The sequence below is a fragment of the Psittacula echo genome, assembly GCF_963264785.1.
Source record: "Psittacula echo genome assembly, chromosome: 4".
NCBI lineage: Eukaryota > Metazoa > Chordata > Aves > Psittaciformes > Psittacidae > Psittacula > Psittacula echo.
Window position 1 is genome coordinate 82,826,379 of NC_137738.1, and position 18,966 is coordinate 82,845,344.

Here is an 18,966-nt window from a genome sequence, read left to right on the forward strand (position 1 = left end):
AAGGTAAAGTGAAGAAAATTTGGAAATACTGTGATCAGGCAGACTGAGGTTCCTGAACAATAAATGAGTGTGTTGGGTGGATCTTTGTAGCTGTATGAGAACAAGTGACCACTTGCATAAGTGGAATAAGTGGAAGATGACTCTTCAGTTCAGAAAGAAACCAAAGCTGATGCAGTAATGAAAGTATGATAACAATCTTTTATTTCTGCGCTGTGCAGAAGCAACATTGAACCAGTCCCAAGTCAAATAATGTCATTTATCTTTTTTTTTCTTTTGAAATATTACAGTACAAATAGAAACAGCCAGGCTTTCAGAAATAAAAACTTTTTAAATCATTTTTAAAGAGAAATGAATGACAGTTTTATATGCTCCATAACTTTTGCCAGCTTGCATATTTTCCTGTTTCTTTTTCTCCTTTGTTGTTTAGTGCAAGTGCTATATGATGGCAAATTGTCAGAGGCAGATGATGTGATTTGCTTAACATAGAGTCCTTTCAAATGAATAAAGTAAACAATTACAGAAAGAAAGATTTTTCTCTGATTTGTGTTCATAACAGATTTTGCTTGCACTGAGAGTTGCAGCAATAGGTAAGAATTCTTGATTTGATGCAGTAACGTTTCCTCTTAAGAAGAAACTGAATGAATAGAATAAAACTAGACTTAGCAAGGCAATAAAATGTGCATCTGTAGCAAAAGACAAGATGCTGAGTGCCTTTTTAAACAAAAGAAGTGTTCTGGCTTCACTGTTGGCAGATATATTGGATGAGCAATTTGCAACTGTCTTTTTTAAAAAAGGAACTTTATTACAAATAGGAGAAAAAAAAATGCAAGACTGATTACATTTTGTGGCCTCCCACCTTAATGTTACCATTTAATTAGCCAGGGTATTGGAAGAGAAGATTCTTTTGGAGGTAGTGCAATGTGATAAGGTATTGTAGTGTGATGAATTTGACAAAATTGATCCAGTTATAATAGAATAGTAGAAGCTGAATAACTGTCACACTATTATTTTCAAGTTTCCTGTGTTATGGTGAATACTTTATTTGGAATTAAAGTTCACGCTGCCTGTGGTGTCCAAAACGATGCCTTATTCAATTGCATCTTCTTTGGTCAAATTGCTGTAATAATTAATTGTTTAATCCCATCCTGGAATTCTACTCCAGAAGTTATATTTTAGCACAAAATGTAAAGTTCTACTTCCTTGAAATTATAGAGATGAATGACTTAAACGTATACTCCAGAGCTTTTAAAGGGAAGTTGTTCCTTGGTTCTGAATCTTTGCAGTAAGTGCTATATTTTCCAACAAGACCTTAGGGTCGCATTTGTTATATACATTTGCTTGAGTCTTGAATCAAATTATGCATGTGCATAGTTGTTTGCAAATTCAAAGGCTATTTAGTGAGAATGAATTTTAAGAAAGAAAGTACTGGCAGAAATAATACATGATTTTTTTTTTCATTATGAAAGATTTAAAGGGAATAATTAAATTGAAAGAAAACAGAAATATCTAATACTTTCTTATACTGTAATGTCTACTGCCATATGGCCATAACTTTTGCTTAACTAATTGGGAACCTAGTCATTACTTCCTCTAGAGAATGAGGTGTGCAAGAATGAATGCATTTGGTTTTGTTGTTGAGTTTTGTTTTATGCTTTTTGATGTTGTATTTTTTTCCCTTGCAGTGATTTTCAGAACACAGATACCAATGAAGAAAAGGAAAGAAGCAGTATAGCTACTGTAAATATTTTATAAAATGTCCATCTGAAGCCCCTCAACCTCTGGTAATTAGAGGCCATACTGTGGAGATAGACAGGGTAAATTACCAGTTAATGTTTACACAACAAAACATATGCCCAGTACAATATCATACACTGATGTTACTGAAACCAGAGTCCGGAAATGTACAGTGGAAACAAGACATGGTACTTTTCTTGTGCCAACACAAACAGCAATTACAGCACAGTGTGAGAGAAGTCATAAGAAATACTACTGCATATCAGTAGTTCAACAAAGTCAGCACTTTTGTGTAATTGCAGGGGAGGAGGGCTGAAAAACATTACAGATCTCAGCAAGAAATGGCCCTTTATACTTTTAAACTGATCCTTGATAAAACAATGCCGGGGTCATGAGAAGGCTACTCTGCCAATTTTGTTTCACTGTGGGATCCATTGACATCTGGCTGAGCTGCGGAAGCTGGAAAACTTCTTTAATATTCTCTTGACAGTGAAATGGACATGTGGAAAACATTCTAATCTGTTAATCTTTGGTGCTCCTGAAGAAAAAGGACATTTGGCTTTATACTTTGTGATGATAAATATTAAGTCTCCAGATCTAGCTGTAAATAAGTTAAAAGCATTTGAATGGGGAATGCAGTTCTTATTTTCCAAATATGAGAGAAGATGGATATGCACCTGTGTAATCCAGATGATACAATAAATGCCAGGAGGATTTTTAATAAGGGTAATTTACCCTATGTCTTGGCAATCCACTTTTCTTTATGCTGAGTATGTTTTGTCAATGAATATTGGGGAGCAGAATCTCTGAACTTCCTTGCATCCTATGTACTAAAATAGAATAAAATATTGTTTCCCTCAGGAGACTGTAAAGATAGAATTAGGAGAGATCCAAAGTAATAGATATGTTTTAATAAAAAGTGCAGGTTTTATTTAACAGCATTACCTCTACAAATTATTTTTGACCTAGACTTTAAATCTAATAAGGAGCAATAGTAAACGATGGAGATAATGATCTATTCAGCTTGAGATAGGATGCACAAGTTTTTATTTTTGTTGTGAGGTAAGTATCTCCAGAAATGAGAAGAGGTATCTCTCACATTAGAAAATAACTGCTAAATAACTAAAACAATGCCTAAAAATAACCCTCTTACACATTTGATAAAAGTTAAAGTGATTTCCTAATTCTAAGTAGCAAATTATATCATTATAACACACGTACCCTGCTTGAAATATGTGACTTCCTTTGGAAAACTTCAAGTATCTTCTTTTGCAAAACAAGTAGCTTTGGGAATTAACAGAGCTGGAGTTTTTTTTCCTCAAAAAAAGATGAGAACTGTAACAGTTTAAAAGATGAAAACAGACTTTTTTATCTGATACAATATGGTCCTTTTCTTTCTCGCCAGTTATTAAAGAATTCTGATATTTCATTGATATTGAGATCCATGAGAAGAATCAAATCTATGAACTCCAACTGCATCTTAGCACGAACAGTAATAGTCATACAGTCTTGAATTCCATACCCTTGCTCAAGCAAGCTCCTAGTGAATAATAATTTCAGTAAAGTAAGAATTGGTGCAGTCAACTCCTGTGCATTTGAGGAATTTCTAGAAATCTGTGGCTGTATAAAATGGCAGACTCTTCTAAGGAGTTAAACTGTGCTGCTAGGGCTCTATACCTTGCGGTTGCATAGGAGATTAAACATGCAGCAAAATCTGATTGAAAAGTGGAGGAGCAAAGATGAAGTTAGAGAGAGGCTAGACTTCTTGGGGATATGCACAGAACCCACCACCTTCCTTGTGTTTCTGAAGTAGCTGAAAACTTGAGCTTCAGCTGGATCTTCCGTTTAGATATTGCTTTGTGTTTGTGAAGCCCAACATAGTTTGGGTCTCAAATGAGGAAAAAGCCATAGGCAGGAGTTCTGTGGTTCACTCACTGGGTGTCCCACATTAACCAATAGCTAGAACATTTATTTAGCAAGAAGGTGAAGAAAAATCTCAAGCCCAGATAAGGTAGTACCACTGTACTGTATTGTGCTTTGAAGCATGTGTTTGTTTTTTAGCTCTGCTCTTGAGTATGCTTCATATCTGAGTTAGCTAAATCTTTCTAGGATAGTTACTGGGGGGATGTGAGGGGTGGAGCTGGGAGGAGAGGGAGAGGGAGTAGTTGACCATAGCCTAGCTTGATTCCTATTAAATAGGTGAAATGTGAAGGAAGATGTTTTAACAGTTACAACAGTAACCTGAGTAACTTTCTGGAAAGCATAGGTACTGACATCAGAGGAAGAGCCTTGAAAGCATGAGACAGGAGTGCTCATCTGCTTAAATTGTAATGTGCAACAGTAACAGATTGTTACTGCCGCATGTTTGGAATGGTAGTCAAAAGCTTCAGCACACATTCTGGTATGTAGCAGGGACAAGGGAGGCTTGGATTGAAGGGTATTTACCAACTGCTTCCTCACATTTTCTTTTATCACATCCAGGAGAAACAAGAGTAGGTCTAATTGAAAGCGTGTGAGTGAGAACAATACTAAAACATCACTAATACCTGAAAAGTTTTTTCCACTTTAAATGTGGAAGCTTGGTATGCAGTGGAGATGGGAAGCAGTGGCTGGAGCTAAATTAATGCAAGATGTCCTTGTACTGGAACTAACAGGCATCAATCTTAGTGTCCAACAACTTAAACTGGAGGCTCACATTTAGTCTGCTTTAGCGTTCTTTGGAGAGGGCTACAAAGAGAAAGACAGAGAAGAGTCTGACATTAGCATACATTTTCAGACACCTGAAGAACTCATAGGAATTCCCAATGTTATGTTGAGGTTCCTCCACCCATGTTGGTCCATTGAGCTTCCCCAGCCTCCAAGCCAAGGAGCCAGTGGTGGTTTTCAGACTGTAAAGACCACACATGTTATATGGGTGGTCATCCCCAGACAAGGAGCTGATACTTCTTTTAGACTCCACAACACATCTGGAAATGAGCCCTGGGGACACACAGGGGGCCCCCATTTTTTCTGAGTGGCGGGTGTGTGTGATTTCAGAGATAATATGGGGAATGAAAGTCAAAACAAAGTGGGTTTTGTGGATGGATGATGTTCCTAGCTCTAGGGGAGTCAGGTGCTGCTGTGTGAGGGCTTTGGCCGAATTGAAGTCAGATGGGATTTTAAATGCTGTTACCATTTCATTCCTTTAGATAGCCTGATGCTGACATACCATTGTATTACAGTGGAATGAAAATAGTTCTGCTTTGCTTTCCTCGTTTTCTCATAAATGCCATCATTGCCACAAATTTATTTTATAAAAGTAAATACTTTCTGACACCCAACCTATTTTGTTTGCTCAGATTAGTACCAAGTGTCCTTTGCCACTTGGTGCATCATGCTGAAAGTGTTCTGTTTTACAAAGTGAGGAAAATTGCACCGCTAGGAACAGTTTTGGCTATGCAGCTTAAGCCACAGAGTGAATCAACAGAAATTAGTGTTCCAGTAACAAGACAGGTTCGTAGTTGGCAGAAGTTAACCAGGACTGAACAACAAGATTGTGAGAATTAGTAGTTTCTTTCTAAGGTATAGATAACCAAGAAAAGGGGTACCTAAGGTAGATGAACTAGGTTATATGTTCCCGGAATGTAGGAAAAAGTAGCCTTTTCAGATACTGTGATGCTTGGGTCAGATTTGCCATTTACACTGATGGATTCACATGTTCCGTATTTGCCACGTGCATGTCAAATACTAGATCAGTGCCTTTCCCTGATTCTTCACAGTAGCACTCTCTTCTTTTACAATAACTCAGTGAAGTGCAGTTTCTGCAGCCTGCATCTCAAACTTTTTACCTGTGGTTCCACCATGCTTCATTCCACCCATTCTCAGCTCATGTCCCATAATTATGAAATATTATGATAACTCAGCCATTTTATTTTAGTAGGTATGTCTATACTTAGCTTATCCTCCGTGAGCCATCCCATGTATAGTAAATGGATTTTGCTTCTTTATCAGACCTTCACTGTCAGCAGGTCCAAACATACTTTCTCCAATCCCAGCAAAATTTTCTTCTCTCAGAGCAACCCTTAGTATCTTTACCCTCAAGTCAAGTAGTCTTTTTGTCTTCCCTATTCATTCAAAACCCTTAGTTTATTTGCAGGTTTATTTATATTCATTTACACTTGCATGTAACACATGAAAAAAGCCTGGTTATCACTTGGCTGCACCTAGGGCACAGAAACTTCGTGCAGTTGTTGCACCTCTCGATTAGATAGTTCTCTCCCTGCTTACCCCTAAGCTGCCTGTTGCCTCTCCACTCTAGTTCCCCCCTTTCTCTCCAGATCCTAAGATTATTATATTCTCTTCTCTATCTGTTTAACTGGTATTCTGTGTCCAAACTTACATCTATAAAACTAATATCTTGTATTTTTAGACTACATTCTTTCACAAGACAAAGCGAGCAAACAAACTGTTAAACCACCAGAGGTTTACTTGAGAACAGCAACTTCTGCTAAAGAGCATCTGGGTCAATAACTACTTACTTCACATCAGCAGCAGCTGAACTGGGAAGTCTGGCAATGCCCTAAGTTGCTTGGGGAGGGAAGGAAGTGAGACTGGGAAGTGACTCAGTGCTCTGATGATCACATCTTCAACAAGACCTTGAAATGTGTCTCCTGCGCCCCCTGCAGGCTTTGTGACCCTGAGCAGATCAAAGGTTGCGTACAACCCCGAATTAGCAAACCGTGGTGTCTTGTGAACAAAAGAGTTCACATATTCAAACAAGGAGCAAAATAAGACTACATAAGCAATACTAATAGTGATTTGTGAACATCTGCTTCCCAATATTAATTCTGTTACGGCATAGGATCTTTGTTAGGACTTTATAAGCTTTTCAAAATCTCAAAATCAGTATCATGTTTACTGGCATTGATTCTCTCTAAACATCCATGAATGTTCTCTGAAGAAATGGATCTGCAACTGATCTCAGCTTCTCAACCCCACCAATGAGAGGCTTTTTTGTGCAGATGATGCTGTTAGACAGAGACACAGATTTTCCAACTAAGTTTCAGAGAAATTGCTTCACAGTTGTGTGTTGAGTCTGGGGGAAAGAGCATGGTCAGCTACTGCTCTCTTGGCCCTCAGGCATTTTAGCTATGAGACTGACCAGTTCCTAACAATGAGGTGGAACTTTCCTAAGCTTGTAACTAAGTCCAGACTGTGTGATCTCCTAAAATCAGTACTCCTCCTGTGCCAAATTTGAGAATGCAAAGCTACAAGAATATGTCCAAGAATATCATGTTAGAATTACTGAATATTAGCATAACAAAATGTTTTTCTTCCCCAAACTTTTTCTCGGAAGTGGCCAACCCAATTTTTCACTAAAACTTTCCAAAACAATCCAGCCTGAGGCAGAGACAAGGCATGGAAAATAAAGCCCCGGCAGTTAAAGGCTGACAAAGTAATAAACAACTGAAAGTAGGGCCTTGTGATGGAAAGTGTTAGGGAACTTTAACTCTAAATGTCATTGCCAGCTTTGCTTATAATAAATGTGTCAGTAGCAATATGAAAGGATGCGTGCAATAAGTTAAAGGAATGCTGTATTAACCTATTTTATGCAGCATGTCTGCCCACAGACTGCTTGCATCTCAGTATGTTTCGGGAGAAAAGGATTTATTTTTTTTTCAGTGAATGGATTAATTTTCTAACTAAATGAACCAGGAAACTGGAGATTTTAATGTAACAGTGACACCCTGTGGCCAGTAGTGATGGCCTTAACTCTGAAAATGGTCTCCTTTCGTGATGCATTAATCGTTAGCAAGAGTGAAGAGAGAAAAAGAAGCAGGAAGAAAATGCAGTTTACTTTCAGGGGTTTCCACAGAGAGATGTTGTCTTATTTTATTGCCTTATGTGTAGAAAATTATGCTTTCTATTGCTCAAGTACTAAAATAATATTTATTTACTTACATTTGTTTTATTGAAATAAAGGGGGATGACAAGCCTTGATTTTAGGCAGCTTGATAAAGTAACTCATGGAAGGGTCTCCGTGGGCACAGCCACCTTACAAAGCATGGTTGGCATAGTTATTTGTATTTCTATGGTTATATTTATCTCTACTGGAGAAGATGTTTTTTCCTGGTGGCACACCAAGTACTGGTGGGCAGCAGACTGATACCAGAGAAACATAATAAAACGACAGTACCACACCATGCCAAGAGCACCAGCTAGGCACTGACAGGACTTCAGAATTATATAGTATTAGTCTCGTGCTGCCTTTTGTGGGGGAAGTGTTTAACCTAGCATGTGTAGGTCCTCCTTTTGCTTTTTCTTCCCTTCCTTCTCCTTTCCTTGAACAAATGCTGAACTAATACAGTGGTTCTTTGTCATATCTATGTGCACCTATCTTTAGAGGTGCCATGATACTAAACTTCACAATGCTGTGGCCCTTAAACTTCGTGGGACAACAAATCTTTTCCTATTTAATGCATTTGCCACATGCAAAGAGTTGTGGTCAATGGCTCGATGTCCGGATGGAGACCGGTAACGAGTGGTGTCCCTCAGGGATCGTTGTTGGGACCGGACTTGTTCAACATCTTTGTTGGTGACATGGACAGTGGGATTGAGTGCGCCCTCAGCAAGTTTGCCGATGACACCAAGCTGTGTGGTTCGGTTCATACGCCGGAGGGAAGGGATGCCATCCAGAGGGACCTCGACACGCTTGTGAGGTGGGCTGGTGCCAACCTTATGAAGTTTAACCATGCCAAGTGCAAGGTCCTACACCTGGGTCGGAGCAATCCCAGGCACGGCTACAGGTTGGGCAGAGAAGAGATTCAGAGCAGCCCTGCAGAGAAGGACTTGGGGGTGTTGGTCGATGAGAAAATGAACATGAGCCGGCTTCAGTGTGTGCTCGCAGCCCAGAAAGCCAACCGTATCCTGGGCTGCATCAAGAGGAGTGTGACCAGCAGGTCGAAGGAGGTGATCCTGCCCCTCTACTCTGCTCTCGTGAGACCTCACTTGGAGTATTGTGTGCAGTTCTGGTGTCCTCAACATTAAAAGGACATGGAACTGTTGGAACAAGTGCAGAGGAGGGCCACGAGGATGATCAGGGGACTGGAGCACCTCCCGTATGAAGAGAGGCTGAGAAAGTTGGGGCTGTTCAGCCTGAAGAAGAAAAGGCTGCGTGGAGACCTCATAGCAGCCTTCCAGTATCTGAAGGGGGCCTACAAGGATGCTGGAGAGGGACTCTTCACTAGGGACTGTAGTGACAGGACAAGGGGTAACGGGTTAAAACTAAAACAGGAGAAATTTAGATTGGATATAAGGAGGAAGTTCTTTACTGTAAGGGTGGTGAGGCACTGGAATGAGTTGCCCAGGGAAGTTGTGAATGCTCCATCCCTGGCAGTGGTCAAGGCCAGGTTGGACGAAGCCTTGGGTGGCATGGTTTAGTGTGAGGTGTCCCTGCCCATGGCAGGGGGGTTGGAACTAGATGATCTTAAGGTCCTTTCCAACCCTAACTATTCTATGATTCTATACCTAAGATCCTTGATATTATGGTTTCAAAATCTAATAGTTTAAAAAAGTCCTAATTTATGAGACCTGATTTATAGCTTCTGATTTATACCTCATGCATTCATGGATTTACTGATGCTGACCCTGCAATTTTTAAGAGATGTCCCTCTTAAAAAGTTAAGAAGTTAAACTTCTCTCAGACAAAGCCAAGTTTAAAGATCAGTATGGAAGGAGACTGATTGTCCCAGCAAGAAGTTATGGGGAGGTAGTAAAGCAAACTGAGAAACATGAAGCATTTATTATTCACTGGCAATAATGGTTTCCTGTTAAAACTGGCTATTTGACAAAGGTGATGAATTTAATTCCTTGCTCTCTCATTGGGAGGAAGTTAGCATGGGACAGGAGCAAAAAGCCTTCTCTAGAGAGTAAACTAAAACTAGCCAAAACTAAAGTTTGGAAGGTGTCAGGAATTTAGTGATTATCAAAACTCTGCGAGTGTCAAAAAAGATTGGAGCGCTTAAGCTGTCCTGTAAGCCAAGCCATTATTCACTCACACACATGTCCATACATAAGCAGCGCAGTGAGTGCTCATCTAGGACATATCCTCCAAATAGCTGCAGTGCAATTTCTCACAGAGCTCAGCACAATTTAGTGCCTGTCAGGAAGTGACAATGAGACTGTGGGCTTCTTAAAGATCTCATATGGACAGTGAATATGAGATCTGATTGACAGTTTTGGTGAAAAGCTTGAAACTCATATCTCCTGTAAAAGGCTGATCAATACTGGACATCTGATGAAGGAAGTGGCCTTGTTTTGCACATTATGTCAATTTTTAGCTTTTCTTTTAGAGCTCCTTATGCTTTTAATGGCTGCAAAAGCAAAACAGCTTCATAGCTGCTCAGACTTGCAGAGAAGTTATTTATTAGGTGCTGTTTCAGACTCTGTGCTTGAACAGGCTGGGCTGTAATATTAACCTCCAAATTAGTTAGTAGTGCTGCTGAAGGATGTTTTCCAACATCTGTTTTTAGCACTGTTAGAATGGAGCTTGGAGAATGAATTATTTAATTCATATTAATGGGGAATGGGACCATGCTGGAGATGAGCTGCAGTGATTGTGCACATGAATCAGAAAACACATTATGTTGCCTGTACAACATGCAAGAGCAGACAGATGCAGCTGAGGCTGCTGCTGAAATAACAGTAGGTTGCAGCACACATCAGAAGTGCTGTGAATAGAACTTTAAAGGACAGCATCTTAAAGGCAGAGACACATGCTTATTGCATATTAAGAGCACTGATCTGAAGACCTGACAGATTTGGAGGTCAGACAGAGCTGCTGTACTTATACACCATGTCAAGACCTTGTCTACAACTGGCTAAATGTTAAAATGGCAAATCCATCCAGATGCAGATACAATTTTAGACATAAACATGTTTATGCAGTACTTCTGGGAAGTAATGGTGTAAGTGTCCCATAGTAGGTTGAAAAGCATTGCCACAAAAAGGATGTTACCAATGTAAAGCTGTGACTAGACTTTCTCCTTTTCTGTTTAACCATTATAGTTGATGGTTTCAAAGACGAAGCAATTATCACTGCCTGTCACCTGGAGGTTACTGCTCCCACTGCTTTGCCAGCAGAAGGCATTGTTTTTTATGCTCTTGTATCTACACTAGGCACTCTATTTTCCAGTGGAGGTTGTTTGAATTAACTCAGATGAGGCTGCCTGAGAGTACTAGGATGTGCTTAGACAAAGATATATGTTTCATGTTACCTTCATGCTGCTGTGGTACTCCATACCCCTCCATGTATTCACAAACACTTTCAACAAGCAATAATAAGCAACATGTACCCCAGTGTTATGAGACTTGTAGTGCAAATGCAGAATTACAGTGGCATCAAAAAGGTTTGTACAAGCATAGCAAGAAATTAATATATATATCCAATGCCTTTAGAAGACACCTTTTTAATGCTGGCAGTATATTTTTTCTTGTTTCCTTTTCTTTTTCCTCACAGTGAGAGCCCTGTGAAGGACTGGAGCAGGCTACTGACAGCAATATACACCCCACAGGAGGAGGTTCTCCCCAGCTTTGATCGGGCAAACTTTTCTGGCTGTTTTAACCAAATACAATTTAGTTGACATTCTTCCCATTTTTTTTTGCACAAGGAAAAGTGTTTCATTCACTGGGGTTAAAAAGTGACAGCTTATACACTCCTAAAAGTTGTTTCTGTGTCTGCTGATCTTCCTTGGGAGTTTTGCAACAATGATGTACCTCAGTACATTATGTGCCTATAGCTTTCATTCCCATGTGAAAGTTACTGAAAGTAACACCAAGAAGAATGCTCTAGCAGTTATGATGTTACCTTACAGCTGGGGGAGAACTCCATGAAAGACACTTTCTTCTACCTTTTCATCTCTGAAACAGTAATTTCTAATGGAAATCTTAAAATCAGACTGACAGAGCACACATGGTAGTGGGATGCACGCTTGTATCATACCAGCACTTCTACATGGTAGTGTTCCTTTTCTCTTCCCCAGATCTTCACCATACCCTAAGTCTTTGCACTAAGAGGCCTTAGGCGTGTTTCTACAGGAACATTTGTAAGCCTGACAGCTGCCACTGTGGAGCTTGAAGCAACAACTTCCAGAGTAAATGTATGCATCTTAGCAGCCAGTGCAAAAGGAGACAGAATTTCTAGTTGAAAGCTATTATAAATGCATATTCTCTTGGACACAGATGTGTTGTGTGACACATATTCTGACCGGTGGGTTACACAAACAAAGTGTGTGACAAGTGACTGAAATGTGAAACATGTACCTTGGTGATTCACTCCGTAATTCACAGATTAGTGTACTTTAAAGTACAATATCCCTTCTTTAGAGAGTCTCATTGTGTGAGCAATATTAAACAGTACTGTCTTGCCTGTCGCAGTTGTGCACTTTGGCTCCTTTAAGGTCTTTATTACAGGCTTTGAGGAGCTACCTAGCCTAAGATGATATTTCCTCTCTAAGATTAGGACCCTGAACAACACTTCCTTGGATTACTCTTTAATATTGCCCTTCAGGAATGTTGGAACTTCAGAGTCTGTAAAACCAATGATAAAGCTATGGAAAGCACTGTTAAAACTTGAAGCAAATATAGCAAAGCATTAGAACTAGAAAAAAGTACTCCTGGGCATATTTAGAAAGGGGACTTCAGCAACTGCAACATGCAGACCATCATCTTTTGCCTACCTTGCCAGCTAGTTGTGTGCATGGCTGTGACAAAGAAGTTAGGCTCCCAGACTAGCCTGCAGGGACACATGGGTCCTTCAGAAGAACAGAAATAAGCTGTCTATGCAGCCAGGCCTCTAAGCTGATCTTACTGACTTGAAAATCTGAGTAACAGGCATGGTTTAACCTCAAATCTCTCCGAATCCAAAGTCAGAGTTGGAGTTTTGAAAACTTATCTGCATAGGAACTCCTGTCCTGAATCTGAGCTGTGACTCAGTTTGCCTGACTTCTAAACTTTTGGTGTATGTGTGCCTAATTAGCCCTAGTGGGAGGAGAACCCTGCAGTGTGCTTAAGGTAGAGAGAAGCTGGTATCTTTGAAGACCTGATGACTTTTCTGTCTAATGCCATTCCCTGCTTCTGATAAACTCTAGAGCCTGAATGCCTCCAAAGGCATCTAATCTTCTTCAAGGAGAAGACTGAAGAGCATTCTCTGACAAGGGGAGACCCAGTGTTCTGGATCACATACCTAACATGTTATAAGAGAAAAAAAAAATACTTCTCAATTTCAGCTTTATTTTAGAATCTAACTACAGAAAGAAGAGATTGCAAGAGGTCACTAAACAAATAATTAGAAATTACAGGATCATTTTTTTTCTCTACCTGACCAATCTCCCAGGGAAGGGTTTATCCCATAGGAAACTAAATATCTGCTGGGCAGAATTGGTAATTGGTTTACAATTTTTTTATTATCAGTTCTTGATAAAACAATATGTTGAGGGAGGATCAGGAGAGAGAAGGCATTTGGATGCACTAGGAAGAAAATAAAATTAGGAGGATTATGAATTCATGACAGCTGAGTGTGGTTTTTTCAAGTCTTAATTTAAGTGAGAAAGGCTAACACTGTGCAGCAAGTATTCACTTAAAAATATTAAAAGTAAAGCTTAGAACCTATATCTGTAGAGAACTTCCATGATATCCACCTATTCCATTATTTCAAGCATCTTTAAAACTAGGCTTTTGGATGCCTTTCCAGGCCTTGTAGGGTGTGAAATTTGCTATTATGGAGGTTGTGCTTTCTTCTAGACTGGTGAGTACGGTAACCAGAGTCAGATGCACCAGGATAAAGTTCTTTAAGCTTTTATTTCCTGTTTATTGAACCCATGAGCTGTTTAACAGATCTGCCAAAATTTCATTCTTCCTTACATTGTGGTGTTGAATTTGAGTGAAAATATCGTGCAGTGTTCCTCATAAACAAGAACAAAAAAATTATTTATATGGTGGCTTTATGATCTCTTTATGGTGGCTTTATGATAAAGAGGAATGAAAAGAAAATTAGAAGAGAGAAAATGCTCAGGAAGTTCTTTATGGAAGAATAGCCATTAATACAAAACACATTTTACAAGGTAGGTGTCCCAAAATCTTTTGGATGACATGTGAGTCAGATGCTACTATTAAGACTTCCAACTTGCAAAGGTTTATACATATGCTTAAAATTGTACATTTGTATGAATGCCTTGATTGTGTTTGGTTGCATGTAAGCTTTTTCAGAAATAGATGCAGGCTATTTAAAAACAACATGTAGAGAGATAAAGAGGGAAAAATCGTAAAACTCTGTTTGGCTCTAAAACAGCTATCATCTTATCTGCCAAAATCACATGTAATTCACCGTTAGTTCTGTGTTCCACATCCTGTGTTTGAAGAATCTGACCTTATAAAGATGTCAGAACTAAGACCATTATATGGAATTTCCTCTAAGGAACACACCCATTTGTGGAGAAATGCATACTTTATTCATCGTAACTAATATGTACATACAGGCTGCAATTTATGACTAATTATAAATAATGTTCTGTGCTGATGTTGCATTTCTGTGTTGTTATCTTCCAGATGGGAGTTGCTGTAGTGGATTCATCTGTTGCAGGACTGGGTGGTTGTCCCTATGCAAAAGGTGCTACTGGAAATGTAGCCACAGAGGATGTGATATACATGCTTAATGGTCTGGGGATCAACACAGTAAGATATTTTTACTTTCTACTTAAGACTTTAAGGAATTCAAAAGTATTTTTCTAAAAAACATACAATACATACCTGACAATTACTTCTGCTGTAAAATAAATACTGGGATCAAATAGTAGTTTTTGCAAATTCAGTTCTTTAACACGGCTTGACACATAACATGAGTGTTGTGATGTTCTCTTCACTAGCAATTTAGAGTAAGACTGGTTTGCATATTTGACAGACATTTGAATAACCCCCCTCTTCCTACCTGGAAGCTCAGTAGCAACTGCTTTGAGTCATTACTTTGCCTGAGTAACCACAAAAAAATTACTACTGTAGACATTGCTCCAGAAGGTTGACCAGCTCTATAGTGGAAAGACTGAGCAAACCTCAGGTTTTTTCACATACTGCTTATTAATTTGTTGTCAGTTTTTCTTGCTTCAACGTGAAGAAAAATTGTGGTGTTTGGAGCCCAAGCACAGGGCATTGCTATTTCTCAGGTGTCCACTTAATTTATTTCAGAATTGTACAGAACCTGTTACTGGCTAGCAGGCGTCACAGTCGTTTTTATTTCCCACTCTGTTCTTGGAGGAGAGGGCAAAGCAGCTTATCTGCACTGAGCTGCACTTTAATGAACCTTACCAGTGAGCACCTACACTTCAAAAGCACACATTTAGTATCTCTGGCTTGGTTGGCATGTTAGTTATTATGTATTCCTGGGAATCAAATAATGCAGTCTTCTCCAAAGAATGCACTCCTTGGTCTTCCTGTTGGTCACCATTGTTCTAGAAATGTGGCTTAATGAGATTGTACTGACCCAAGCGATACAGTGACTTTACCTGTAACTTAGACATAGACTTAACAGAGTCAAATTCAAAGAGAACATGAAAAGAGCTCCAAAACTGCAACGTGTATGGTTTGTATTTAAACTACTGCAGAAAGAAACTGAAAAGCCTGATGTCTGAAATACAAATATCTGAGTTACTGGGGTGCTTATAACTTGTCTGTACGTTGCAGTTCAGTGTGGCATAGATGCCAGGTGAGTTCCTTGACATGGAAAGATCATGGAACTTTTTTCTGATTTGTACATCCCCTGAGCACTGCGAAAGCCTATTCAGAACCTTACAGAGTTCACTGAAATGTTTATCTGCTTTCATGTGCTTCTTAGGGAGTTCTGTGTAGGTCTCAGATACCTGTTCAGAAAAGGTTTAATCACAAGTGCCCATTGTACAAGTGGACTCTGTTTCAAGCTGTTCATGCATGCTTTGGGATAGCTTTTTTCTGAAGAAGGAATTTATTCTTTTGAAACAATACAGTGCTCTGAAATAAGAAGGAGACATGGTGTATTTCACTTCACATTGCTGCACACCTTAGACTTTCTATATAGTCTTTCCTTGGGCAAAAAAAAACAAACCCACATCCACTTTTCCAAAAGCAAAAGGATTCAATTAATGTAATAAAAATATCAATAAAAATATCCTTATTAAATCAAATATACCTTGTTCCAGGCTTTTTGATAAGATTTATTAATCTGTTAATGATCGGTTGTCCAAGAAGGAAGCAGGAATCTAGCTTGTCCTAAAAGTTGAAACCAAATCCCACAGAATCCCAAGAATCTCACCATCAAATACTTACTTCTGCTTTTGCTCTTTTTTTTTTTTTTATATATATATATTTTTAATTTAAGATTATGCAGTAGCAAAACACAAGGCTTTCCTTTCTGACCCTTTTCTGGCCCATTAAGAAAAGAGTGGTTTACTGGATGAGAGATACAGAGCCTCAAAATTATTAGCTTAATATATGATCTTTGATCTTTGCACTGTTGGTTGTTTTTGATACCATGGTCAATTCTGTAAAATCATAGAATCATTATCACAAATACCTATTAATATGTCCCTTTTTGTGTAATCACACAAAATGAAATTATAATTACTACTGCTGTACATTTGCAAGGAGTGCTTTCTCATGTTCCTCTCAGCTGTGCACTAAAGCTTTAATTTTGTTGACTGAAGTCACTGAAAGTGTCAACTGAAGGATGGACAGTATTTAAACATACATTACTGGGTTCAGATTGACTAGATATAGCAAAATAATAATTGATGCTTGTTCTATACTGTTCTTCAGAGCGTGTAACCAAGAAGTGACGCATTAAATGAATTTCTGTCAGGCTAAATGTGAAATAATTTTCTAGCAGAGCCCATCTACAAAGAGATTTATTGGTTCTGCCATGGTAATGGATAGATAATTCTGTCATAGATCATTAATGCTTATGAAACTTTGTAGGGAGACATGCACTTTCTATAAAAACATTTTGTATATGGTTCCTATGTAACCACAGTAATAGTATTTGTGTTTATGATAGCTTCAAAGTGCTTGGCAAACAATAAAGCTTTCTGAGAAACAGCTAAGTACTGTTAGCCTCACATTACTGACACCAAAACTGAAGTACAGAGAGATAATAGACTTGGTATTCATAAATGCTGAATGACAACTGGTTAAAAAGTCAATGGTAGTTAAAGGACTTTGCCTTCTGGCAGAAGCTTTTCTGACTTAAGGCATTCATCCAAGTTCGTGGATGCTATTTGAGGTACTTGGTTTTGTGCTTCATGGTTTCATTCCTTGGTGTCAAGGAATAATTCTGGATATATGGAGTGGTTACCAAGTACACTGAAGTACATTTCTGAGTATCTGTCTGAAGATACATTATTTTGACTCAACAACCTTGCAGGCACCTGTCACTACTTTTTTCCCATCCATGTCTGTGAGTCATACCTGTGAATGCTAGGTTTTATGCCCTCATGGTAATCCTTTTTGGTTCACAGCACTTACATGAGAAAGACAATTTAAAAGGCAGAGATGCTTCTACTCCATTTAATGAATAAGTACTGTGAACGTACGTTTCTTATCCATGCATATCACATTATGCAGTGTTACAGTGCTGAAAATGTGAATTTTGTATAGTTTGGGAGTTTTATTTTGCTGTATCCCATAGTCTAACTACCAAGTATGTCTAGGGTGGTATGTTTCTGATTTGTTCTAGTAAAAAAACCACAGATGCTCTAAGAAATTTTTAGATTATGTTTTATGTAATAGCACTGTACAAACTAAATCGAAGTAATGACCTATAGAGGATAATCAGAATAAGCTGAAATCAACCTTGCTATAACTGTATTAAAATGAGACAGTTATAAAAAGATGTCTTTGAACAATATGTTTTATATTGTGCTAAATGCTAGAGCTGATTAGAAACTTTGAAGCTTTTTAAAAAAAAAAAAAAAAATTTGATTACATTTCCATGAAGTAATTCCTATTCTTATTAACATTTTTAGTCAATTCCAGGAATGAAAAATGTGAATTTTACTGATATAATATATATACCGATATAGAATATCGAAATAAGAACTAGATTGAATTAAAGGATTAAGCATCTAAATCAGGTCTTGGTCTGAAATTTAGTGCATAAATCAGTAAGTGTTATGAAAGTCTATCTCTGGAGCAGTACATCTTATACTTTTTAATTCTGGGTGACATACGTCTCCCAATTTTATGTGACTGCTCAGTATACTGGTAGTTCAAAGTCCCCTTTCACATCCTTTCTACAGGAACTTTACTGGCTTGTAAATTCCAGTCTTCATAGCAAGTACTTATATCACTGACGTGATCTAATTCTAAAACTTTTACTATACACGAGTAATCCAGGGGACTAATCATGAAGTATGTTTTTCCTCTTTAATCAGTGATCTGATTCCATTTTAGCAACCAAGTACTACTGATATGTATCTTATGTTAGTTAACAAATGGTTGCTCAAAGGACTTTTTCTTAGCATGGGCAGATCAAGCAATTGCAATTTTTTGCTCAGTTGTGCTACCAATGTAAATTGTAATTTTTCATTGAAAGGAACTTCTTAAAGGAGATGATATTTAGTCAAGAGAATGCAGGGTTGTGTTTCTCACTGAACTCAGTTGCCAGTAGAAGTGTGTTTCCTCTGTTTTCCTGAGCTGCAAATGGGATACTTGTATGCATGAAGTTTCCTAGTGTTGGGTGACAAATAAGTACAGCACTTAAGAAGATATGATATTTTTCTTCCATCTTCTTCTAGTTGTTATTCAAGTTGTTTATTCCAAATTCTTTTGAGTTTGAAAGTTATTACTTGAATATCTGGTCCACTGATGTTAAGATAAATCACTCTCAAAATGGTAGGCCCTTCCAAACAACTGAAACTGTGACTCTTGTGTAAGTCACTGTAACTCTACTGTTTTCATTACTGACCTGTGACATGAATTAGGCCCTTTGTTTGCAAAAATTAGATCCTAGCAAAAAAGAAACCTTGGGGTTTAAGCATTTTCAACATTATTCTTAACATTTTCCACTTCTTTTTTAGGGAGTAAATCTTTATACAGTGATGGAAGCTGGAAACTTCATCTGTACAGCTTTGAACAAGAAAACAAATTCAAAGGTTGCGCAAGCTTCCTTCAGTACTGGAACTGTCAATTAAATTAATGGGTTTTGCAGCTTAATTACATTCTTCATCTACCTTG

The 18,966-nt window shown here is 38.3% G+C and overlaps 1 protein-coding gene across 1 annotated transcript in view; it reads left to right on the top strand.

The window, feature by feature from the left end:
- Positions 1-18,923, top strand: part of HMGCLL1 (3-hydroxy-3-methylglutaryl-CoA lyase like 1) — a gene marked incomplete at both ends in the record, with an annotated part of 79,148 nt that extends 60,225 nt beyond the window's left edge. The window contains 2 exons of the mRNA XM_080615808.1: positions 14,317-14,442; positions 18,810-18,923. Coding sequence (XP_080471934.1) covers positions 14,317-14,442; positions 18,810-18,923 — 240 coding nt within the window. The remainder of the gene's footprint in view (positions 1-14,316; positions 14,443-18,809) is intronic.
- Positions 18,924-18,966: the final 43 nt, after the last annotated feature.